Source organism: Rhinopithecus bieti, unplaced genomic scaffold, assembly GCF_001698545.2.
Source record: "Rhinopithecus bieti isolate Rb0 unplaced genomic scaffold, ASM169854v2 scaffold_23881, whole genome shotgun sequence".
Lineage (NCBI taxonomy): Eukaryota > Metazoa > Chordata > Mammalia > Primates > Cercopithecidae > Rhinopithecus > Rhinopithecus bieti.
In genome coordinates this window covers 1,242,296-1,269,502 of record NW_016811421.1, presented here as the reverse complement: position 1 = coordinate 1,269,502, position 27,207 = coordinate 1,242,296, and the positions used below count along the sequence as shown (strand labels likewise).

General features: G+C 36.9%; 1 protein-coding gene across 3 annotated transcripts in view; it reads right to left on the bottom strand.

Moving 5' to 3' along the window:
- The window catches only part of COL28A1 (collagen type XXVIII alpha 1 chain), a 186,714-nt gene that overhangs the window by 103,765 nt on the left and 55,742 nt on the right, over nt 1-27,207 (bottom strand). For all 3 annotated transcript variants that reach the window (XR_001889567.1, XR_001889566.1, XM_017893897.1), the window contains exons 14-18: nt 24,997-25,065; nt 22,485-22,553; nt 7,465-7,533; nt 4,737-4,805; nt 3,613-3,681 (exon numbers count right to left, since the gene is read on the bottom strand). Coding sequence is in view for 1 of the 3 variants with exons in the window: in XM_017893897.1 (XP_017749386.1) it covers nt 3,613-3,681; nt 4,737-4,805; nt 7,465-7,533; nt 22,485-22,553; nt 24,997-25,065 (345 nt within the window). In the remaining 2 variants the exon portion in view is untranslated. The remainder of the gene's footprint in view (nt 1-3,612; nt 3,682-4,736; nt 4,806-7,464; nt 7,534-22,484; nt 22,554-24,996; nt 25,066-27,207) is intronic.

The following is a 27,207-nucleotide window of genomic DNA, read 5'->3' as shown; positions in this document are numbered from 1 at the left end:
GGGAGAGGGATTGCATTGGGAGTTATACCTGATGTAAATGACGAGTTGATGGGTGCTGATGAGTTGATGGGTGCAGCACACCAACATGGCACAAGTATACATATGTAACAAACCTGCACGTTATGCACATGTACCCTAGAACTTAAAGTATAATAATAATAAAAAATAAATAAATTTAAAAAAAAAGAAAATGCAAACTAATCTATGATGACAAAAAACAGGTCAATGGTTAGTGGATAATTGGAAAGCAGATCTGTGGGAAGCATATTAGTGAACATACAAGAAGTTACAGAGGGATAGAAGGACAGATGGTAACTTCTGAGGGTTATAGAAATACTTATCACCTTGATTGCAGTGATGATTCCAAGGGTATATACATATCTCAAAACATTATGTTTTATACTTTAAACATGTGCATTTATTATATGCCAATTATATAATACATAGTTATTAAAATAAAAGAAAAATCCTGAATAAAAGATTAGTCAGTTGAATGACCATCATAAAACATACACATAATGAATTGAGTTTATCTCAAGAATGCAAGGATGGTTTGACATCCGAAAACTCTGTAACTGTAACGTATCCTATTAAGAAGTCAACACAATTATCTTAGTAGATGCATAATTTGATAAAATCCAGTAATCATTTATATTTAATAAGTAACATTTGGTACAACCAAAAAAGAAGGGAATTACCTTAATCTAATAAAGGGTATCTATCAAAAACTTTCAGCAAATGTCACTTCTTTTGAAGTCATTTCTCTTAAACATTGTACAAGTGATCCTAGCAGTACAAAATGACAAAAATAATAATAAAAGGAGAGCTAAAAAAGAATAGGTAAAACTTTATTTTCAGACAATATGATTGTGTACATAGAGACTGAAAAAGCAAGAGATTCCACAGAGATTTCACAGGGTGGCTGGATACAAAATCAACATGCCAAAACAAACAAACAAAACAAACTACAAAAAAAACCTTCTCCTATAGACCTAGACCTATACTAGCTAGTTAAAAGATGTAGAAAAAAATTCACAATTACAAAAATTTCTGCAAGGTATCTGGAAATAAATTTAACTAAAGAAGTACAAGACATTTATGGAAAAAATTACAAATATTTTCTTGAAAAATTAGAGCTTTACTCTGTAGTATGAAAGACTTAATATTTAATCTGTAGATTTAGTGCAAACCAAATGGGGTATCCTGTTAAATTTGACAAGCCAACCCTAAAATACGTATCTTAGAGTCAATAATTACCAAGAAAGAAGATGAGAGTATTTTTCCTTTTAGATGACAAAACATATTGTAAATCTATTATAATCAAGACAAGGAGGTAATAGCACTGAGAGATATAAATAGACAAATGGAGTAGAACAGAGAGCTCAGGCACTGATGCTCAAAATATGGAAGCCTGATATATGGAAGAGGTGGTACTGCAAATCAGTGTTGTAAAGATGGACTATTAAATAACTGATTCTGGGGTACTTGCTTATTTATAGTAATAAAAAATAGATCCCTACATTGACCCACACACAAAAATAAATTCTGTGTGGGTTAAATACCTAAATTTTAAAACAAAACAATAAAATTTCAGAAAAAATACATAAGAATATCTTTATGAATTTGAGGTCAAGAAATGTTTTAAAATAATATTCAAAAATCACAAATCATAAAGGGATAGAAATATATCAGAATTTAAAACTTCTGTATACTAAGAAGTACTCTAAGTGAAAAAAATAAGTCACAGCCTAGGAGAAGATATTTGCAGTTTATATAACACAATAAGAGATATTTGTACACATTTCATATTTGCACAGATTTAGAGAAAGGAACATCATTACCTATTGCTAGCAGGAAGGTAAACTGGCACAAGCATTTTGGACAAGATTTTTGCAGTATCAAAATTGAAGACTCACATGCTCTATGATCTTCCCATTCTACCTCTAGCTGTCTATCTTCTACAAGTCAAGAAACTTGTCCTCTAACTTATACAAAAGGAAACAGAATGTTTGTGGCAGCATTGTTGGCAAAATCAAAAAGAAAGATAAGCAATTTAAATATCCACCAACATGAAGATGAATAAATATAAAATGAGATATTTTCATACAGTGGAATACTATAATGTGATTAATAGCAATGAATTAGTGGCATATAAAAACACCAATAAAACATAAGGTTGACTATAAATATATTGCAGAATGATATATCATGTAAAGTTCAAGAACACAAAAAAAGCGATATATATTTTATGGGTAAAAACGTGTAGGAAATTATAAAAACTTCAAAAGAATGATAAACACCAAATTCATGATAATGATTATGTGTGAGGAGAGAAGGGAGGGCAGTGGGATTGGGGAGCGCCAGCGGGATCCTTCAGCCACACTTACAATGTTTCTTTTAAAAAGTCTAGAGTCAGTGTGGTAAAATGTTAACATTTGATAAAGCTGGGCTGCGGAATACATAGGTGCTCTTTGTATTATTCTCTATATGGTGAATATATTTGAAATACTTCATTTTTTTTTTTAAGACTGAGTCTTACTTTGTCACCAGGCTGAAGTGCAGTGGCGCAATCTCAGCTCACTGCAACCTCCACCTCCTGGGTTCAAGCGATTCTCCTGCCTCAGCCTCCCAAGTAGCTTGGGACCACAGGCACACACCACCACGCCCAGCTAATTTTTGTATTTTTAGTGGAGATGGGGTTTCACCATGTTGGCCAGGATGGTCTCAATCTCTTGACCTCATGATCCACCCACCTTGGCCTCCCAAAGTGCTGGGATTACAGGCGTGAGCCTGGCCAACCTGGCCAAACCATAATTCATTTTTTAAAGTAAGCTTAAGATTGCACATGTCATAAGTAGTGGAACTGAGATTTGAACTTGGGTAGTCTAACAGCTGAGCCTTACTATATTGTATATTGCCTCTTTGCAGTTGACATGTATATAACATAATATGTTTGTATACATACATACACAGAGGCATATATTACATATATGTATAAACATATATGTCAAACTTGGTACTTAGTATATTGTGTAGCACATGGAAACCATGTAAAAATATCAGCTACTATTACTATATTAATACATTTTTATCCTTTGTAATGATATGTTTATACATGTAACATGTATATTCTTCTTAGACCTGCATCTTACATATTCTTCTAATACTCAAATGCTTGTAAGAATATGACAATAACAACAGAACAATGGTGAAGTTGAGTGCTCAACATGGCTCTTTAGATCCTATATAATTTCAGGATGAGTTACAGAACTGTGAAGGGTAAAGTAAGTATTCGTTCATTTATTCAGCAGTATTTATTGAGAATCTATCATGTCCCCAAAGCTGGGGATTCTATAATAAACCAAGATAAACAAAGTGCCACCCCAGTGGAGTATATATTTTAGAGCAGCACTGTCCAAGAGGAATATAAAGCAAGGCATACATGTAATTATAGCTTTTGCAGTAGCAGTAGCCACACTTAAAAAGTAAAAGGAGCCCGTTAATATAGCATTAGATAACACGTGCAGGGTCTGTACTGCAATCGGATATAAAGGAAACCTTACATAATATTACACAAAGTATCATATCACTTCTGAGCAGCAGTCAACTCACCTTTGGACCTTGTACTCCAATTCCTACTGGTCCTCGAGGGCCTGTAGGTCCCATTTGGCCTACTTCTCCCTAGTAAGAAAGGGGAATATTTTAATACAGCAGCAAAGTGAAAATAATATATTCCTGCTGTTGATCTCCTAAAACCTGTCGTATATCAATAAAGTAAAACAGTTTCATATGCTCAATTCATATATATTACCTGAAATCCCTTCAGATGGATGGATTTGCACAAGATTTGGAATATATGTAAATGAAAAATATACATAATATTTGATGTATATATGGTCTGACTTAAAATATAGGCCATATAGCATATTCAAAATTGATTTTTAAGGAGCCCCTTGTGGAGGGTATCTGGAAAAAGATAGGCAGTTGCATTCTAGAACAACTAAAATTGGCACAGGAAAAGCCAAGGTAACTGCTGATCAAGAGCAATGTCATAAGCAGAGAACACAACTTGAGCTTTCAAGGACAAGCTCCAAATCAAAACTCTCAAGAATAGTCAGAGTGGTCCATTGAGCGGCTTCTCACATGGACAGCTCTAAGGAGTGCGTTCTAAGGTTAGCAATCTCAGAGAAGTATTTTATATTGAACAATGATTCACGATTCTTAGAAGCAATATTAAGGATAACTAGTTAAATAAGTGCCATGCTCCTCCTCAAGGAAAAAATAATAGTTCCAATCTATGAGATAGTTTGATTCCCAAGTACATAAAACATTTTTATTTGTTAGATCATTTCTGATCCCATCTCTTTAGCTATGGTTTTAGTAGTTGGACCTACTGTCAGAGTGGTGGTGAGAATGAAAGTTAGCCAACCTAGAAAGACACATAACCACTGGTTGCCTCTGTTAATATTACTGCTTGAGTTGCTAGAATAGGATCTCATAAGTAAAAGTAACAAAGAAAACAACAAATGAAAATTGCGTAAGTAAAACTTTCTTAAAGCATAAAGAACACATATTACATTTTCTAAATTGTCAGGAATATCAGTAACATTTTGCATTAAGTAGAGATCTCTGATTAAGTTCATTCTATCTGCTGTCTTCCAAATGTACTGGTACTGATCAGAAAACAGCAATTATACTATAGATATATTAAACTCTGCTCTCGTTTACAAAATTACCTTGGAACCAGGTAAGCCTTGTCCTGGGGGTCCTTGTGGACCAGGTGGACCAATAGGACCTTGGATTCCCTTTAAAATAAAATTTTATAAAATAGTATTAGTGAAATTAAGTAGTTTCAAATCCTCTAAAGTAAAACTTTAGCTCATACCCCATAATAAGTTACTTACACTCAATAAACATTTGTGGAGTGGGGTGGCAGAGGCTGCTAGTTAAACCACAATTTGCATTCTTCCCTATTTCCATATTAAGAGAAATTTTAGCTGGCCCATATGTCTGCCTAGAATAAAGACCACATTGCTCAGTCCCTGTTGCAGCCAAGAGTGGCCATGTGGGCTAGATTCTAGCCAATGGGATGTGAATGAAGTGATGTGTGTAATTCCTGGTTCATGCTAAAAGAAGAGGTATGCCTTCTCCTTCCCTTTTCCTCTTCTTCAGTAGCTGGAATTAAGAGAGGGTGGTCACCCAGGATCACGCAGATGAGGAAAGCACCCTCAGTATGGCAGACTAACAAGACTGATTAATAGAGCCACTATACCAGCTTGGAGTTTTAAGTAAGGAAAATGAAATTACATCTAGTTAACCTATTTCATATCTCTGTCACATGTAGGCAAACCTATATCCCAGTTGTCCCAATATATATGTATCAGGATGGTAAATTGAAGGTTTGACCTAGGCTCTAAGAAGCAATAGTCAGTAGATACCAAACTGAAGAATGTTCAAACACTTGACTCGCTCCTTCACACTATAAAGGAGGTTTTTATACATGGGTATAAAAAGGGATGTGCACATACGTGTACATGTGTATATGTGGTTGTTTATATTTCACTCTATTTTGTAAAAGATCTGAGTTGATCAAGCCTCCAAATATTTAACAAAAATCTGTGGGCCATTTAAGAGATATTGTAAACATGTTGCTGGAAACAGAAGTTCCCTCGTAAACACATGAGGGAAAACACTCATTTTTATAAGAGAAATAGGAAGATCGAATATAACAAGAATGTAATGGATAAACACATAAAATTAAAGATAAGAATATTGAATAACTGAGGTTAAATTTAAGTAAATAAACAGAGGCTAAATTTAAGTAGAATTTATATCATTTGTCTTAAAAGGTAAATAAATGATTTTCTTGTTCAGATCATTTTACAAATAGAGGTCTCATTTCCAATCGAGATCAGCTCTATAAGGACACATCTACCTCAAAATTTTTTTTTTCTTTTGAAAAGAAGAAAAGGGGTGAGAAAATGAAAGAAGTACAAGAGTTGTTTTGTTTTGTTTTGTTTTGTTTTTTCCCAAGCTGAAGAAGAACAACCTCCACCAAGGAACAGCATTAAAGGCGACAAGAAGCTGTAGGTAGGAGGTCTAGAATTCACAGGCCATCTGGACAGACTTGTCTTTGAACCTCATGTTTAGCCCCATAGTGGTGACTCAGCACCAGGAGTACCACAAGACCAATGTGACAGCATTGTCCGGCCACTTTCGGGATCAGTAAGCCCCTGCTAAAATCAACAAATAAACTACAAGGCTTGAGAATGTCTTCTGGTATCATCAAATCATGATTTGAGTAGCCCAAATATCCAGCTGTTAATTATTATCTAAATATTTATTTATACAATTATCTTGGCTTCTTCTGTACCTTAAGATTCCTAATGTGTTAGACTAGGTCCTCTGTCAAGGTTAAGGGAATGGAAAAAGGAGTCATACCCAACAAAAAAAGTAATAATAACAATAAATTAGCAGACAGTTAGAAATAAACCCGAAGTTAATCTCAACAATGACATTTGGAATTATCTCAATTTTTAAATTCTTCTGTTCTCCCACTACCCTAGATAAAGAAAGCACTATTCATTCTCTAAGCAATAGAATAATTCAAATCTTAATCATAAATCTTAATCAAACCTAACCTGCCACTTTCTAACCAGGAGATATTTAGCATAAAACTGGATTTGTTGGTCACTTTGATTATGAGACTGCATAAGTATACGGTAAACAACAAAGTATATGGTAAACAAAAAACTACATGGTTAACAACAGTAGAGAGTACTGTTATACTATCTTCACATTATTTAGATTTATCACAATACCTAGATTTTCCAAAAGTTATTAGAAGATTTTGGAAGTGGTTCTAATCATGAACGTAGACATTCTTACAGATCTTTCTTTTCTTCTCATCAACGGGCCAGGTGTCATTTATAAATTCTCTCTGTGGTTTGCTTCTATTCAAGAAGGGTACCCCTTAAACTAAGTGGTTACTTCTGATCCTGGTCCAAGTTTTAACTATATTACTTTTTAAAAAATTGGTATGTAGCTTGTTGGAGTGGTTGGTGGGGGGATACTACTCTACTCCTTTGGGAGAGAGTGGGGTTCAATTTTCACAAAGCTTCAAGGAGAAAAAAAATATGCAAACCAGCAGGTAAGTAAACTGTTGTTCCCAAGGGGAACTAAAAATATTGCAACAAAACCTTTACCTTGTTAATTAGGTTTTAATGTTAAAAGTCACAGCCTCACGAAACACACTACCTATTTTTTAAGCCTTTGGAAGTTCTAAAAAATAAAATCTTCTCATGAAACCATCTTATCCTTCCCTATATTCATTTCTGGACTTATACTCCATTGCAATTAACTGTCAAACATACTCATAGCTGTTTGCAGGACTGGACTTCAATGAAGACCAAGATGGGGCTAGAATGTTCTGCACTGAAGGGAAAGGAAGAATGCATTAATTACCTGTTCTCCTTGACTCCCAATTCCTGGGATCCCCATTGGTCCTTGGGGTCCCACAGGTCCCATATCCCCCTGCACAGAAATATAACAATAAAACAAAATCTTATTATTTCATACTTTGCTAACCTGGAATTAAGCTATGTTAAAATCTATCTTTATACCATAAAAAAAAGTTCAACATGGAAAATTATAAAACTTTATTTTATTCCTTTTAAACAGTTTATAGTTCAAATTCTCCAAAATAGTAAATGACATTTTTGCTATTTGGTCTAAGTTAGTGAGCATTTGTATAGGCTTATATTTATCAATCATTTTCTTACAAACAAAATTCCTGAATAGTTGTTATGACATAAACATTTCCTGCTAAGATTATAACAGAAATATTTAAAAGTAGAAAATTCATAGGATATAATAAAAAAAGAATTTGAGAGACAAATTGAAGAAAATATTTTAAAATTTTCTAAATACCCTTTCCCTCCAAATCTTATTTAAAAGGCATTTTGAAAATTAAGAAATGATCTCAAGTGAATGCAACAAAATTAAAGAGCCCTATTTTTCTTCTTCCATGAAATTGAGAAAAGAAAATTAAAGTACCAGCAAGCAGAACTTAATTCATTCTTTCTGTGTCTTTATACAGATGTTTGTTGAGTGCCCATTATATGCCAGAAAGTGTTCCAAACACTAGGAAAATAACAGTGACCAAACAGCTCAAAATCTCTGTCCTCCATTTAGCTTAGATTTTAGTAGGGGAAACAAGATAGTCATCAAGACAGGTAGATAAAATAACTAGTCTGTTGAATAATAAGTGTGAAGGAGAAAAATTAATCAGGGAAGAGAGGAGGCAGCGATGATTTTGGTTAAGATGTCCAGAGATGACGTCACTGATGAGAGGCAATGAGCCAGGTAGAAACCCAGAAGAAAAGCATTCCAGGCAGAGAAACAGCCAAAGCAAAGATGATGCCTGACATGTTCCAGAAACAGCAGGGAGACAGTGCCAGAGGAACCATCTCCATGAGGGAGAGCGGTAAACAATGAAGTCAGAGAATTATGGCAGTGGAGTCAGGTAGAAGGATTACTGGGACCTTTGAGGCCATTGTAAGGACTTGGCTATTCTCTGAGTGAGATAGGAAGCCACTGGAGGGTTTTGAGAAGGGAAGTGAGAGATCTGACTTGGTTTTTAAGGCCCCATCTGGAAACTGTATGGAAAACAGACTGAAGGGAGGTCTACATGAGAGATAATGGGGCACAAACCAGCGTGTTGAGAGCAGAGGTGGTGGGGAGTGCTCAGAACCTGGAAAATGTTGAAGGTAGAGTGATGGGATTTGCTGAGGATTGAGAGGACTCCAGGATGTCTCCAAGGCTTTTGGCAGAATAGAGTTGTCATTGACCGAGAAGAAAAAGCCTGAGAGAAAAGTAAGGTTTGAGGTGGAGGGTGATATCAGGAGTTCAGTTTTGGACATGTTTAGTTTGAGATGCCTAAAATGAACATTCGAATGGTGATATCAAGTAGGTGGGGGAGGCCTGGGATGAGAACATAAATTTGGGAGCCCACAGTATATAGATGATATTGAAGGCCATAATTGAGTGACTTTGCCAAGTAATAGAAAAAAGAGACTGTCCCAGGACTGAGCCTGCCCTTTAAGCACTCCAATCATTAGAGGTCAGAGATGAAGAAGCCACAGCAGTGGAGACTGAGAAGGAAGCAGCCAGAGAGACCAAGTGAAGAGAGTGTTTCAAGAAGGTGAGGGATCCATCTGTCAAATGCTACCAACAGGGCAAATAAGTTGATGACAGAGAATTGACTACTGGATTGAGTAACATGGTTAAGATGCTCATTTTAATTGCAGTTGTATTTAGACTACATTAGGGCTGCAAAACTTTTCAACAGTTGGATAGTAAACATTTTGGACTTGAGGGTCATAATAACGTCTCTTTTGCAATTGATCAATGCTGCATTGGTAGTACAAAAGTAGCCATAGATAATACATAGTGAACAAGTATACCTGTGCTCCGATAACATTTTATTTATAAAAACAGGCAGCCAGCTCCACAGCTGGCCCATGTTTGAACTAAATAAATATGTTTTTATGAAAAACAATGTATCATTTGGCAGGCGCAGTGGCTCACGCCTGTAATCCCAGCACTTTGTGGGGCTGAGGTGGGCGGATCACCTGAGGTCAGGAGTTCGAGACCAGCCCAACCAACATGGAGAAACCCCGTCTCTACTAAAACTACAAAATTAGCTGGGCATGATGTCACATGCCTGTAATCCCAGCTACTCAGGAGGCTTAGGCAGGAGAATTGCTTGAACAGGGATGTGAATGTTGCGGTGAGCTGAGATCATGCCATTGCACACCAGCGTGGGAAACAAGAGCAAAACTCTGTCTCAAAAAAAAATGTATCATTAGATCAAACTTTATATAATATTAAATATATAGAACCTGTACTAAGAGATGCCCTGGAATACACTCCTTAGTGTTCTACTTTCTATCAACCCTTGATCTACATAAATATTATGGAAGGAAAACATAATGGACTCAAGTTCTGGCTCAGAGCTGGATTATTCTGATTCAGAACTTGATTTCTTATGCATCAGATATTGTGCTACATCCTTTCATTTATCCTCACAACAACCCCGGTAAAGTGGTAATCCCCATTTTTCAGATGAATGTAAGTAACTCACCCCAGGTCACACAACTGTTAGATGGCAGAAGTGAGAGTCAAGTCCACTCTGACTCCAAAACCCAACTCATAGCCACTAGTTTGCAAATATTTGTTAAACACGTAAGAGAGGGTCCCTTTTTGTGCAGTGTTATTGACATTTAAATACCCACGCCATAAGTACAACTTTGTTTTGTACCTTTATATATGAGAGGCCTTATCAGAGGCGTGTGTATATTATCACTTGAATCACAGACACCAAGGGTCTCTGAATCTAGTGTTATATGTAAAAGAATAGGAAAGGAAGAAAGGAAAAAGAAGATGGTATTGAGGGAACAGCAGATAAAAGCTTTGCTATGTAATAATATCCTGATATTTCAAAGTGTTTTCTTTGCATGAGCTCCAGATGTAAAAATACATGCACCATGTCACAACACCACCTGAAAAAGTTAATTTACTGAACTCATAAAACAATGGTTCTGTTGTATTCAGTTCTCACTGCTCCAAAGGAAGAAAGAGCATCTTACGTATTTTTTGGAGTATTTTGGAGCTGCAGTACAACCAGAGCTAAGAGACTTGAAAAAAGAATTGTATTGCATCTAAAATTCATATCACTATTTATTTCTGCTATTTAAATACAAACAGCTAGAAGAAATAACTACCAGCAAATAAAAATAAGTCATTCAAGATTGAAACCCAACACTTGATATAATTATGAATATCAATTGTTACTCCAATATAATATACAATATAATGATATGCTTAAAGGCTGATATATAAATGACTCTGAATTGATATGAGCTCTCTGATTTTTCACACATTTCTTATATCCTTCCCCCTCTGGCAGCTTCACTTCCACTGCTTTTTATGGCTGTATCAGCCTCTAGTAGCTTCTATCACCAGCCCCATTCCCATTTCTAATCTGGTATAATCTGCAGCTGTTGTAAAGAAAACAAATAGCCAGTGAGAAAGAGAAAAGCAATCCCTAACAATGAGGAGCTGACCTGACCCTGGCAACTAGGCTGTAGTGCCAAACACAAACAATTTGACAAATCACCAAGATCAGACAAGGCCACCCCATGACTGTGATGGACCAAGAGGAAAGCCAGACTATTCCATAATTATATCTAAGCACAGACAAAAACAGCAAACACTGTACAAAACCCTCAAATGATCAAACATCTCCAATATTGGCTAAAATGAGTGATGGCTACTTCTACCAGTTATGACTCAGCCTAACTCCATTTGTCCCAACTTCTAGATGAGATTCATTAAATACCCAATCTTAAATTTATCTCCAATTATTGATAACATTCAACCCAGAGCCCATCCCTGATTCCTTTTTTTTTTTTTTTTTTTTTTGAGATGGAGTCTCACTCTGTCGCACAGGCTGGAGTGAAGTGGCGCAATCTCAGCTCACAGCAAGCTCTGCCTCCCGAGTTCACACCATTCTCCTGCCTCAGCCTCCTGAGTAGCTGGGACTACAGGCGCCTGCCACCATACTCGGCTAATTTATTTTTTATTTTTTATTTTTAGTAGAGACGGGGCTTCAACGTGTTAGCCAGGATGGTCTCGATCTGCTGACCTTGTGATCCACCCTCCTCGGCCTCCCAAAGTGCTGGAATTACAGGCGAGAGCCACCGTGCCCGGCCCTGATTTCTTAAATGATTCCCAAACATCACCTAACACAAGCACAAATCCTATAAAATATCTTTCATCCTCTTCCTGAGTCCCTGTAGGTTCATCGTATGTGGTCTCCCTCCCTACAGAGTCAACAAGCCTTGTATTGCATCTAAAATTCATATCACTATTTATTTCTGCTATTTAAATACAAACAGCTAGAAGAAATAACTACCAGCAAATAAAAATAAGTCATTCAAGATTGAAACCCAACACTTGATATAATCATGAATATCAATTGGATGTCTGCCAGAGGCACTGGGAAAAGGCCACAGTGGGAAGGAAACCTCCAACTGAATTTGTAATAATTTCAACAGATTGAGAAGTCTCCTGGTCAGAGCTCAGGAAAGGGCATGAATCCAGTGTGCAGACTCCACAGGCAGGGGAAGAAAGAAAGCTCTACTGACTTTCCTATTTGGGAGGCGGGAAGCCTGGGACAGGTTCTCAACCCTGCTCACCCACTGCCTGGAAACAGACTCCGTGTTGTTGGAGGGGCACAGTGGGAGTGAGACCAGCCCTTCGGTTTGCATGGGAGCTGGGTGAGGCCTGTGACTGCCAGCTTTCCCCCACTTCCCTGACAACCTGCATGGCACAGCAGAGGCAGCCATAATCCGCCTAGGTACACAACTCCACTGACCTGGGAACCTCACCTTTATCCCCCACAGCAACCACAGCAAGACCCGCTCTAGTAGAGTCTGCGCTCAGACACACCTAGCCTTGCTCCCACTTAATAGTCCTTCCCTATCCACCCTGGTAACTGAAGACAAAGGGCATATACTCGTGGGAGTTCTAGGGCCCCGTCCGCCACCTATTGCTTCCCATACTACCACAGCTGATGCTCTCTTGAAAGTACCACCTCCCAGCAGGAGGCCAACTAGCACAAAAATACTGCACTAACCAACAAAAGCTAAGGACCTTCACAGAGTCTATTTCACCCCCCTGCCACGTCCACTGGAGCAGGTGCTGGTATCCATGGCTGAGGGACCCACAGACGGTCCACATCACAGAACTCTGTGCAGAGAGCCCCCATTACCAGCCTGGAGCCCAGTAGACTTGCTGGGTGGCTAGATCCAGAAGAGAGATAATAATCACTACAGCTCGGCTCTCAGGAAGCCACGTCCCTAGAAAAAGGGTGAGATTACTACATCAAGGAAACACCCCATGGGACAAAAGGAATTTAATGACAGCCTTGAGCCCTAGAACTTCCTTCTGACAGAGCCTACCCAAATGAGAAGGAACCAGAAAACCAACTCTGGCGATATGACAAAACAAGGTTATTTAACACCCTCCAAAAAATCACACTAGCTCACCAGCAATAGATCCCAACAAGAAGACATCCCTGATCTACCTGAAAAAGAATTCAGAAGGTGAGTTATTAAGCTAATCAGGAAGACACCAGAGAAAGGTGAAGCCCAATGTAAGGAAATGTTTAAAGTGATCAAAGAAATGAAGGAAGAAATATTTGATGAAATAGATGGCATAAATAAAAACAATCAAAACTTCAGGAAACGTGGATGCACTTATAGAAACGCAGGCTGGGCACAGTGGCTCGTGCCTGTAATCCCAACACTTTGGGAGGCCGAGGCAGGTGGATCACCTGAGGTCAGGAGTTCGAGACCAGCCTGACCAACATGGAGAAACCCCATCTCTACTAAAATACAAAATTAGCCAGGTGTGGTGGCACGTGCCTGTAATCCCAGCTACTCGGGATGCTGAGGCAGGACAATCACTTGAACCCAGGAGGCGGAGGTTATGGTGAGCTGAGATCGCACCATTGCACTCCAGCCTGGGCGACAAGAGCAAAACTCCATCTCAAAAAAAAAAAAAAAAAAGAAAGAAATGCAAAACCCTCTGGAAATTCTCAGCTATAGAATTTAACAGGCAAAAGAAAGAACTTCAGAGCTCAAAGACAAAGTTTTCGAATTAACCCAATCCAACAAAGACAAACAAAAAAGAATAAGAAAATATGAAGGCAGGTGGATCACCTGAGGTCAGGAGTTCGAGACCAGCCTGACCAACATGGTGAAACCCCATCTCTACTAAAAATACAAAAATTAGCCAGGTGTGGTGGCACGTGCCTGTAATCCCAGCTACTCGGGATGCTGAGGCAGGACAATCACTTGAACCCAGGAGGCGGAGGTTATGGTGAGCTGAGATCGCACCATTGCACTCCAGCCTGGGCGACAAGAGCAAAACTCCATCTCAAAAAAAAAAAAAAAAAAAAAAAAAAAATGCAAAACCCTCTGGAAATTCTCAGCTATAGAATTTAACAGGCAAAAGAAAGAACTTCAGAGCTCAAAGACAAAGTTTTCGAATTAACCCAATCCAACAAAGACAAACAAAAAAGAATAAGAAAATATGAACAAAGTCTCTAAGAAGTCTGGGATTATGTTAAGCAACCAAACCTAAGAATAATCGGTGTTCCTGAGCAAGAAGAGAAATCTAAAAGTTTGAAAAATATATTTGGAGGAATAATCGAGGAAAACTTCCCCACCCTTGCTAGAGAATTAGACATCAAAATACAAGAAGCTCAAAGAACACCTGGGAAATTCATCACAAAAAAGATCATCACCTAGGCACACTGTCATCAGGTTATCTAAAGTTAAGATGAAGGAAAGAATCTTAACAGCTTGTGAGGCAAAAACACCAGGTAACCTATAAAGGAAAATCTATCAGATTAACAGCAGATTTCTTAACAGAAACCCTACAAGCTAGAAGGGATTGGGGTCCTATCATCAGCCTCCTCAAACAAAACAATTATCAGTCAAGAATTTTGTTTCCACCGAAACTAAGCTTCATATATGAAGGAAAGATACAGTCTTTTTCAGACAAACAAATGCTGAGAGAATTTGCCACTACCAACCCAGCACTACAAGAACTGCCAAAAGGAGTTCTAAATCTTGAAATGAATCCTGGAAACACATCAAAACAGAAACTCTTTAAAAATTTCACATGACCTATAAAACAAAAATATGATTAAAAAAAGGTATACAGGCAACAAATAGCATGATGAATGGTACCTCACATCTCAATACTAACATTGAATGTAAATGGCCTAAATGCTCTCCTTCAAAGATACAGAATTGCAGAATGGATAAGAATTCACCAACTAACTATCTACTGACTTCAGGAGACTCACCTAACACATAAGGACTCACTTAAACTTAAGGTAAGGGGATAGAAAATGGCATTTCATGCAAATGGATGTCAAAAGCAACCAGGGGTAGCTATTCTTATATCAGATAAAACAAACTTTAAAGTAGCAACAGTTAAAAAACACAAAAAAGGTCATTATATAATGATAAAAGGCCTTGTCCAATGGAAAAATATCACAGTCCTAAATATATATGCAGCTAACACTGGAGCTCCCTAATTTATAAAACAATTACTAATATATCTAAGAAATGAGAGAGACAGCAACACAATAACAGTAGTGCACTTTAATACTCCACTGACAGCACTAGACAGGTCATCAAGACAGAATGTCAACAAAGAAACAATGGATTTAAACTATACTCTGGAACAAATGGACTTAACAGATACTTACAGAACATTCTACCCAACAACCACAAAATATACATTCTACTCAACAGTGCATGGTACTTTCTCCAAGATAAACCATATCAAAGGCAACAAAACAAGCCTCAATAAGTTCAAGAAAATTAAAATTATACCAAGCAGTCTTTCAGACCACAGTGGAATGAAACTGGAAATCAACTCCAAAATGAACCTTCAAAGCCATGCAAATACATGGAAATTAAATAACCTGCTCCTGAAAGATCATTGGGTCAAAAATGAAATCAAGATGGAAATTTTAAAATTCTTCGAACTGAATGACAGTAGTGACACAACCTATCAAAACCTTTGGGATACTGCAAAGGTGGTGCTAAGAGGAAAGTTCATAGCCCTAAACACCTATATCAAAAATTCTGAAAGAGCACAAACAATCTAAGGTCACACCTCAAGGAACTAGAGAAACAAGAACAAACCAAACCCAAACTCAGCAGAAAGGAAATAACCAAGATCAGAGCAGAACTGAATGAAATTGAAAATAAAAAATTCAAAAGATAAATTAAACAAAAACTCATTCTTTGAAAATATAAATTGGTTGGGTGTGGTGGCTCACGCCTACAATCCCAGCACTTTGGGAGGCCGAAGCGGGCGGATCACAAGGTCAGGAGATGGAGACCATCCGCTAACACGATGAAACCCCATCTCTACTAAAAATACAAAAAAGTCAGTCGGGTGTGGTGGCGGGCGCCTGTGGTCCCAGCTACTCGGGAGGCTGAGGCAGGAGAATGGCATGAACCCAGGAGGCGGAACTTGCAGTGAACCAAGATTGTGCCACTGAACTCCAGCTTGGGGGACAGAACAAGACTCTGTATCAAAAAAAAAAAAAAAAAAAACAAAGAAAAGAAAAGATAAATTGATAGACCATTAACAAGATTAACCAAGAAAAGAAGGGAGAAAATCCAAATAAGCTCAATTAGAAATGAAACAGGAGATTTACAACTGGCACCAAAATCAAAAGAAATCCAAACAGAAATCCAAAGGATCATTCAAGGCTACTATGGACACCTTTATGCACATAAAGTAGAAAACCTAGAGGAGATGAATAAATTCCTGAAAAGATACAACCTTCCTAGCTTAAATCAGGAAGAAGTAGATACTCTTAACAGACCAATAACAAGCAGTGAGATTGAAATGGTAATTTAAAATTACCAACAAAAAATGTCCAGGACTAGAAGGATTCACAGCAAAATTCTACCAGACATTCAAAGAATTGGTATCAATCCTATTGACACTATTCCACGAGATAGAGAAAAGGGAACCCTTCCTGCAACATTCTATGAAGCCAGTATCACCCTAAGACCAAAACCAGGAAAGGACATAACCAAAGAGAAAACTACAGACCAATATCCCTGCTGAACATAGATGCTAAAATCTTTAACAAAATACTAGCTAACTGAATCCAACAATATATAGAAAAGATAATCCACCATGATCAAATGGGTTTCATACCAGGGATGCAAGGATGAGTTTAACATACACAAGTCAATAAATGTGATACACCACATGAACAGAATAAAACAGGCTGGGCACGGTGGCTCACACCTGTAATCCCAGCACTTTGGGAGGTCAAGGCAGGTGTATCACTTGAGGTCAGAAGTTCGAGACTGGCCTGGCCAACATGGTGAAACCCCATCTCTATTAAAATATAAAATTTAGCTGGATGTGGTGGTGGGCACCTACAATCCAAGCTACTCAGAAGGCTGAGGCAGGAGCCTTCTGCTTCAACCTGTGAGGTGGAGGTTGCAGTGAACTGAGATGGTACCACTGCACTCCAGCCTGGGCAACAAAGTAAGACCCTGCCTCAAAAAAACAAAACAACAAACAGAAATCACATGATCATCTCAACAGATGCAGAAAAGTATTTGACAAAATCCAGCATCACTTTATGATGAAAACTCTCAGCAAAATTGGCATGCAAGGAGCAAACCTCAAGGTAGTAACAGCCATCTATGACAAACCTATAGCCAACATAATAGTGAATGCAGAAAAGCTGAAAGCATTTCCTCTGAGAGCTGGAACAAGACAAGCATGCCCACTCTCACCACCCCTCCACCACATAGTACTGGAAGTCCTAGCCAGAGCAATCAGATAAGAGAAAGAAATAAAGAACTTCCAAATTGGTAAAGAGGAAGTCAAACTGTCTGTTTGCTGATGATATGATTGTTTACCTAGAAAACCCTAAAGACTCCTCCAGAAAGCTCCTAGAATTGATAAAAGAATTCAACAAAGTTTCCAGATACAAAATTAATGTACACAAATCAGTAGCTCTTCCATAGACCAACAGCAAACAAGCTGAGAATCAAATCAAGAACTCAACCCTTTTTACAATAGCTGCAAAAAATAAAATAAAATACTTAGGAATATACTTAACCAAGGAGGTGAAGGACCTCTACAGGGAAAACTACAAAACACTGCTGAAAGTAATCATAGATGACACAAACAAATGGAAACACAGCCCATGCTCATGGATAGGTAGAATCAATATTGTGACAATGACCATACTGCCAAAAGCAATCTACAAATTCAATGAAATTCCCATCAAAATACCACCATCATTCTTCACAGAATTAGAAAAAACAATTCTAAAATTCATATGGAACCAAAAAAGAGCCCACAGAGCCAAAGCATGACTAAGCAAAAAGAACAAATCTGGAGGCATCAATTACCTGATTTCAAACTACACTATAAGGCCATAGTTACCAAAACAGCATGGTACTGGTATAAAAATAGCCACATAGACCAGTGGAACAAAATAAAGAACCCAGAAATAAACCATCATACTTACAGCCAACTGATCTTTGACAAAGCAAACAAGAGTATAGAGTGGGGAAAGGACACCCTATTCAACTGGAATAATTCAGCTGTAATAATTGGCAAGCCACACGTAGAAGAATAAAACTAGATCCTCATCTCTCACCTTATATAAAAATTAGCTCAAGATGGATCAAGGACTTAAATCTAAACCTGAAACTATAAAAATTCTAGAAGATAACATTGAAAAACCCCTTCTAGACATTGGCTTAGGCAAGGATTTCATGATGAAGCACCCAAAAGCAAATGCAATAAAAACAAAGATAAATAGCTGGGACCTAAACTAAAAAGCTTTTGCACAGCAAAAGGAACAGTTAGCAGAATAAACAGACAACACACAGAATGGGAGAAAATCTTCACAATCTATACATGTGACAAAGGGCTAATATCCAGAATCTTCAATGAACTCAAACAAATTATCAAGAAAGAAACAAACAATCCCATTAAAAAGTGAGCTAAGGACATGAATGCACAATTCTCAAAAGAAGATATACAAATGGCCAACAAACATGAAAAAATGCTCTACACCACTAATGATCAGGGAAATGCAAATCAAAACCACAATGTGATACCACCTTATCCTGCAAGAATGGCCATAATCAAAAAATCAAAAAATAATAGATGTTGGCGTAGATGCAGTGAACAGTGAACACTTCTACCTTGCTGGTGGGAATGTAAACTAGTACAACCAGTATGGAAAACAATGTGGAGATTCCTTAGAGAACTAAAAGTATAACCATCATTGGATCCAGCATTCCCACTACTGGGTGTCTACCCAGAGGAAAAGAAGTCTTATACGAAAAAGGTACTTGCACATACATGTTTATAGCAGCACAATTTGCANAAAAAAAAAAAAAAAAAAAAAAAAAAACAAAGAAAAGAAAAGATAAATTGATAGACCATTAACAAGATTAACCAAGAAAAGAAGGGAGAAAATCCAAATAAGCTCAATTAGAAATGAAACAGGAGATTTACAACTGGCACCAAAAATCAAAAAGAAATCCAAACAGAAATCCAAAGGATCATTCAAGGCTACTATGGACACCTTTATGCACATAAAGTAGAAAACCTAGAGGAGATGAATAAATTCCTGAAAAGATACAACCTTCCTAGCTTAAATCAGGAAGAAGTAGATACTCTTAACAGACCAATAACAAGCAGTGAGATTGAAATGGTAATTTAAAAATTACCAACAAAAAATGTCCAGGACTAGAAGGATTCACAGCAAAATTCTACCAGACATTCAAAGAATTGGTATCAATCCTATTGACACTATTCCACGAGATAGAGAAAAAGGGAACCCTTCCTGCAACATTCTATGAAGCCAGTATCACCCTAAGACCAAAACCAGGAAAGGACATAACCAAAGAGAAAACTACAGACCAATATCCCTGCTGAACATAGATGCTAAAATCTTTAACAAAATACTAGCTAACTGAATCCAACAATATATAGAAAAGATAATCCACCATGATCAAATGGGTTTCATACCAGGGATGCAAGGATGAGTTTAACATACACAAGTCAATAAATGTGATACACCACATGAACAGAATAAAACAGGCTGGGCACGGTGGCTCACACCTGTAATCCCAGCACTTTGGGAGGTCAAGGCAGGTGTATCACTTGAGGTCAGAAGTTCGAGACTGGCCTGGCCAACATGGTGAAACCCCATCTCTATTAAAAATATAAAATTTAGCTGGATGTGGTGGTGGGCACCTACAATCCAAGCTACTCAGAAGGCTGAGGCAGGAGCCTTCTGCTTCAACCTGTGAGGTGGAGGTTGCAGTGAACTGAGATGGTACCACTGCACTCCAGCCTGGGCAACAAAGTAAGACCCTGCCTCAAAAAAACAAAACAACAAACAGAAATCACATGATCATCTCAACAGATGCAGAAAAAGTATTTGACAAAATCCAGCATCACTTTATGATGAAAACTCTCAGCAAAATTGGCATGCAAGGAGCAAACCTCAAGGTAGTAACAGCCATCTATGACAAACCTATAGCCAACATAATAGTGAATGCAGAAAAGCTGAAAGCATTTCCTCTGAGAGCTGGAACAAGACAAGCATGCCCACTCTCACCACCCCTCCACCACATAGTACTGGAAGTCCTAGCCAGAGCAATCAGATAAGAGAAAGAAATAAAGAACTTCCAAATTGGTAAAGAGGAAGTCAAACTGTCTGTTTGCTGATGATATGATTGTTTACCTAGAAAACCCTAAAGACTCCTCCAGAAAGCTCCTAGAATTGATAAAAGAATTCAACAAAGTTTCCAGATACAAAATTAATGTACACAAATCAGTAGCTCTTCCATAGACCAACAGCAAACAAGCTGAGAATCAAATCAAGAACTCAACCCTTTTTACAATAGCTGCAAAAAATAAAATAAAATACTTAGGAATATACTTAACCAAGGAGGTGAAGGACCTCTACAGGGAAAACTACAAAACACTGCTGAAAGTAATCATAGATGACACAAACAAATGGAAACACAGCCCATGCTCATGGATAGGTAGAATCAATATTGTGACAATGACCATACTGCCAAAAGCAATCTACAAATTCAATGAAATTCCCATCAAAATACCACCATCATTCTTCACAGAATTAGAAAAAACAATTCTAAAATTCATATGGAACCAAAAAAGAGCCCACAGAGCCAAAGCATGACTAAGCAAAAGAACAAATCTGGAGGCATCAATTACCTGATTTCAAACTACACTATAAGGCCATAGTTACCAAAACAGCATGGTACTGGTATAAAATAGCCACATAGACCAGTGGAACAAAATAAAGAACCCAGAAATAAACCATCATACTTACAGCCAACTGATCTTTGACAAAGCAAACAAGAGTATAGAGTGGGGAAAGGACACCCTATTCAACTGGAATAATTCAGCTGTAATAATTGGCAAGCCACACGTAGAAGAATAAAACTAGATCCTCATCTCTCACCTTATATAAAATTAGCTCAAGATGGATCAAGGACTTAAATCTAAACCTGAAACTATAAAATTCTAGAAGATAACATTGAAAACCCCTTCTAGACATTGGCTTAGGCAAGGATTTCATGATGAAGCACCCAAAAGCAAATGCAATAAAACAAAGATAAATAGCTGGGACCTAAACTAAAAGCTTTTGCACAGCAAAAGGAACAGTTAGCAGAATAAACAGACAACACACAGAATGGGAGAAAATCTTCACAATCTATACATGTGACAAAGGGCTAATATCCAGAATCTTCAATGAACTCAAACAAATTATCAAGAAAGAAACAAACAATCCCATTAAAAGTGAGCTAAGGACATGAATGCACAATTCTCAAAAGAAGATATACAAATGGCCAACAAACATGAAAAAATGCTCTACACCACTAATGATCAGGGAAATGCAAATCAAAACCACAATGTGATACCACCTTATCCTGCAAGAATGGCCATAATCAAAAAATCAAAAAATAATAGATGTTGGCGTAGATGCAGTGAACAGTGAACACTTCTACCTTGCTGGTGGGAATGTAAACTAGTACAACCAGTATGGAAAACAATGTGGAGATTCCTTAGAGAACTAAAAGTATAACCATCATTGGATCCAGCATTCCCACTACTGGGTGTCTACCCAGAGGAAAAGAAGTCTTATACGAAAAAGGTACTTGCACATACATGTTTATAGCAGCACAATTTGCAATTGCAAAAACATGGAATCAACCCAAATGCCCATCAATCAATGAGTGGATAAAGAAACTATGATACATATATTATAGTGTGTGTGTGTATATATACACATATATGATGAAATACTACTCAGCCATAAAAAGGAATGAATTAACGGTATTCGCAGTGACCTGAATGAGATTGGAGACTATTATTCTAAGTGAAGTAACTCAGAAATAGAAAACCAAACATCGTATGTTCTTACTCATATGTGGGAGCTAGGCTATGAGGATGCAAAGGCATAAAAAAGACACAATGGACTTTGGGGTCTCAGGCAAAAGGATGGGAAGAGGGTGAGGGATAAAAGACCACAAATTGGGTTCACTGTATACTGCTTGGGTGATGGGCGCACCAAAATCTCACAAATCACCACTAAAGAACTTATGTAACCTATCACCACCTGTTCCTAAATAACCTATGGAAATAAAAAAATTATTTTTAAAAAAGAACATACTAGATTTATAATTAACCAGATACCTGTATGGCATAGTTGTCATGTATACAGTTCAGAAATGTACATACATAAAAAAGATGACAATTTTATTGGCATTGTTTCTAGTGTATACCCTATTATACAGTACCTTGTCCCCTTTGATTGACAGGCCTTGTAATCCCTGTGGGCCAGTTGGTCCTTCAGAACCTTTTTCACCCTGAAAGTACAAGGGAGGGATATCAATGCACCAACCAAAATCCGAATTTTAAAAGAGTTTACATTACAAATACTATGAATTGTGCTTCAAAATTATTTTTTAAATCAAGCATCCATAGTCATTGTTTACTACAAATGGGTAATTCTAATTGACTCTGAGATTCGCAACTTGCAAAAAATACATTAGTCATAACACTTAAACAAGAAGGAAGTTATCCAAGCAAAACACATATGTAGCATCCCTGAAGTTAGAAAAGAGCTCAGTTCCCAATTTAAACAAAAATATTCTGGAAATGGAGCACCTAATCAATCACGTAGTATAACTAGCTGGATCAAGCCTCCTTTTCCTTAATATTGCTGAAACTGGGTCCATCACAAAAGGAAAATTTATCTCTCATACTAATATGTGAACTAATACTTGCTAGGATTAGATCACTAAATTTTTTTGTCTGTGTTTATAAACATTCATTGAAAATTTATGTTTAAAAGAATTCATGGAAAATCTTCTTGGATATGCTTCTATAGTTACATGACCTAAGTAAACAACTCTGTCCTTAATATAATTTGTATCAAGTCATAATACTTCATGCATTTTTATGAAAAATAAACCATATAATCAATCAGAAGTAGCATTCATTTAATAAATTTATTAGAACCAAGAGTAAAATCAAAGAACATTTACAAATTAGCCCCAAATAGGACATACAGAGGACACCCATCGGTCTGACTGGTTGAGGAATGAAATATTCTGACTAATGGGTTCTTCTGATCATTACCACAGAATATAACTGCATATACTTGACCCTATAACAGCACAGAACATGATGTGTTCTTTCTTTGATGAGATAGAGGTCAATGCTCATGAGCTATTACATACAAGAGTATCACTAAAGTATGATAATACTTTATATAATATAAAAGTATGTTGAACCTGTCATTATGAAATACCCTGGAATACTCTTCTTAATGTTTCACATACTCGTTTCTCATTTATTTCTTTCTCTTTAGAAAACACAGATTTTAAAGAGAAATAATTCTATTTGAATTTTTCAGATTATTTAGGCTACACATAAATAGAAATAGAAATTTACTAAGTGCCAAAAAAATTTCAAACTGTGTGTTATAAAACTTTCCTTGATGTCAAGCCAAGTTGCTGACCTGTCTTCTGACAGTGATACTGTGATTAGTCAGAGGTGTTAGTAATATCCCTTTATCCAACATATTATCTCCATTATCATGACAAATTAAAATGTGTTTGTTAACAAGGGCATCTTTGTCACTCACAACTGAGGGTGAATTATTTGTTTTTATCTAATTGTTTTCCCTCTAGTAGAGATTTAGGATTCTCATAGGTAATTGAATATTGATCATGGTGGAAGAAGCTGAGAATGAAATGCACTTTTAGAGCATGAGGCCATACTGAGAAGGTCATATCTTAGTAACCTGACGGAATGACTGATGTGGAGGGTCTCAGACACTTAGAAAGCTGCATGTACTTCTCTGGGCAGTATGTGTGTATATGCATGTGTGCGTTTTGAGGGAAAACTTTGGAAATAAAGGAAGAAGGACTCCAAAATGTATCTTTATATACTCTGAAACATTGTCAATGCTGCTCAATGTATTTTGGAAAACGCTTTTTAACGTGGCCTTCAGCAAATGTGCCAAAGATTATATACAAACTGCCTATAGCAGGGGACAGCAAACTACAGCCCATAAGCCAAATTCAGCCCACTGCCTGTTTTTTTTACTATAAATATAGTTTTTATTTATAAATATAGTCACATTCATTCATTTATATATTGTTTATGGCTGCTTTCGAGCTACAACAGCAGAGTTAAGTAGTTACAGCAGATACCATATGGCTCACAAAGCCTAAAATATTTGCTATCTGCCCCTTTACAGAAAAAGTTTGCCAATCCTTGGTGCAGAACAACTTGAGCTCAAGAATTATATATGGGAAATGATAGGAAATTCTCAGTGGCCAGGTAAAAAGGAGGTCTTTCATAACATTTGGTTCCTGTGGTAAAATTTTCTTTCTTATTATATTGATGGCAGTACTATTACAGATTGGTTTCTTATCTGTGTTTCACAAACAAAGCTGTGAGCAAAGCATTGCCATAGCTACACATAATGATTTAACCTCTGGGCATAAGGATGTTATTTATCACTGTAGCTTTAATGACTGCAAACTACTTTAAGAGATTTTTCTAATTTCATATGTAGTAATTACATGAAGTAGAAGTCTTTCAATTACTTATTTATAGTTCCAAATTTTACTGTACTTTCACATTACAGGGAAAATTACATATTCCTTCATTTAATAGAATAAAGATGGTCAGAAAAATACTTAACTTCTAAAAATTGGCTAGGACACATTTTTAAAATTTGTAATTCATGAGCATGCAAGACAAAGCACCTTTTCCTGGTACTGAAGGTATTGTTACCTTTGGTCCTGGAAATCCTTCTCCGGGTAAGCCCCTCTCTCCTGGTACTCCCTCAGGACCACGGGGACCCTGGTTAGGATAGGAGAAAATGAGGAGCAGGAGGAGAGAGAAAATGGAAGGAGGAGTGATGAAAGGGAGGAAAGAGGAAGAAAGAGAATGGTTGTATTTCAGTTCACATGCAAAAGAAGAAAAAACAGATAGTTGGATCTGTACTAAACATGTACAGGCTTTTTCTACTTTATTAGTTCCTGAATACTACAGTATAATAACTATTTACACAGCATTTATGTTGTATTAGGTATTATAAGCAATCTAGAGATGATTCAAAGTATACTAGACGTGCATAGTTTATTTGCAAATACTATGCCGTTTTATACAAGGGACTTGAACATCTGTGGACTTTGATATCTACAGAGGTCCTGAAACCAGTCTCCCATGAATACCAAGAAATGGCTAATGACTGTAGCTCTATTTAAATTTTTAGTGAGAATCCTTCTAGTAATCTCCATACTGATCAGTAGAATGGTTGAGCTATGAAGAATAATATTCCCATTGTATTAAATACTCGTTCCATTTGATTGGCATAAAATGTTCTATTCCAGTGTTCTCAAAGTAGAAGAAAATGGAAATTAAATGATGCTTTGAAATAAGAATTAAGAAATAAATTATCTGAGGAAATGTTAAAAATCTAGAACAGTGTGGCCCAGAGAAGGATGCAGAGTGATTTAATAATTTAATTATCAGGGGAGCGCTGTGAAGAAATCATCACACAGCTGTTTTAAAGCATTAAGTGCTGTTTACATGTGTTTTAATTTCTGTACTGATAAATTTGGATTAAAACTTGAATTATTTCAGGAACTGGTTGAACCCACAGGCAGTTTTATATGCAAATTGAAATCTTGATAGGATCATTAAGGGGAAACAGGGTTTTCAATTGCAATGATTCAAATTAAGAAGTTCATGTAACTATTGCTCAGAAAGCCACTAGGAAAGATGACTTCTCACATGAGTTAAGAAAAACACAGTCTCAAGCTTTGGAATGGACTTGCAGAAAAGGTACTAATGGAAAAATAAAAGAGTAATAGTGAGGTTTTCATTTAAATCAGGAATTTTAAAGATGACAATTTTCTCTCCTTTTCTTCTTGGCCAGAAGGTAAAAAAGTAGTAAAGGAACTTATAACAAGAATCTTAGAAGAAAAAACTGAAGCTTTTTCTCTGATGAATCTAAACGATAATTAGGCTTCACTTGCCAGAGAAATCAACCTATGATGGAACAAAGTCTGACAACTTTCCCACAAGTTCCTAAACCAGCACACTACAGCCACTGAATGATCTTTGGGCTGGAGATACAGTAATCCAGGGTGATTTAAGACATGCTTTCCGCTAAAGCCCAGTAGCAGAATGAGGATGCAGCATTATACTCATCAGCGACTGATCACAGCTACAGATTCGTAAGAAAAAGATCTGTTTTCCAGTGTTTAATTTTTTTGTCCTTCCCTAATGTTTTATATTTTGCAAGACAATCTTCTTCAGTATTTATACATACTGATTTAGTAAAGACTTTAATTAAAAGAAAAAGCTAACATCTTACTCAATTTAAATTGCAACATTTAACAGAAACCTAGCTTTTAACACTTTCGAGATCTTAATGAAAGCACTAATATCCATGACAGTTTACTCTACTGGCAGAGCAATTACCTAGTAGAAAAATAAATAGGAGCATGAAAATTATTAACAGATTACAAGCTAAGCCAAATTATTAATAGATTGCAAACTAAACCAAAAGTGCCAAGTCAACATCACATACTTTAACAAAGAAAACACATACTTTAACAAAGAAAACATTGACAAATTATTTTTTCCCTAATAATATGACAAATGAAAAAAAAAAACACAATTTACATTAAATGTAAGGAAGTATTTTTCCAGTTCACTCAACTTTTTTCATTCATCCAACAAAGATATACCAAACTCCTAGCAGGTAAAAGGCACTTAGCTAGGTTCTAGGGATAGCAGACAAAACTGCTCCCTGTCTCATGGAACTGATAGTATTGCATAATAATTAAAAGCAGATTTTGGTGTCATTTGGACTGAGGTTCAAGTCCCAGCTCTGCTACATATGAGCAGTTTCACCTTAAACAAGTAAGTCAATCTCTGCAAAGCACAGCATCCTCCTCAAAATGTTGATAATAATAGTATCTACCTCAACCA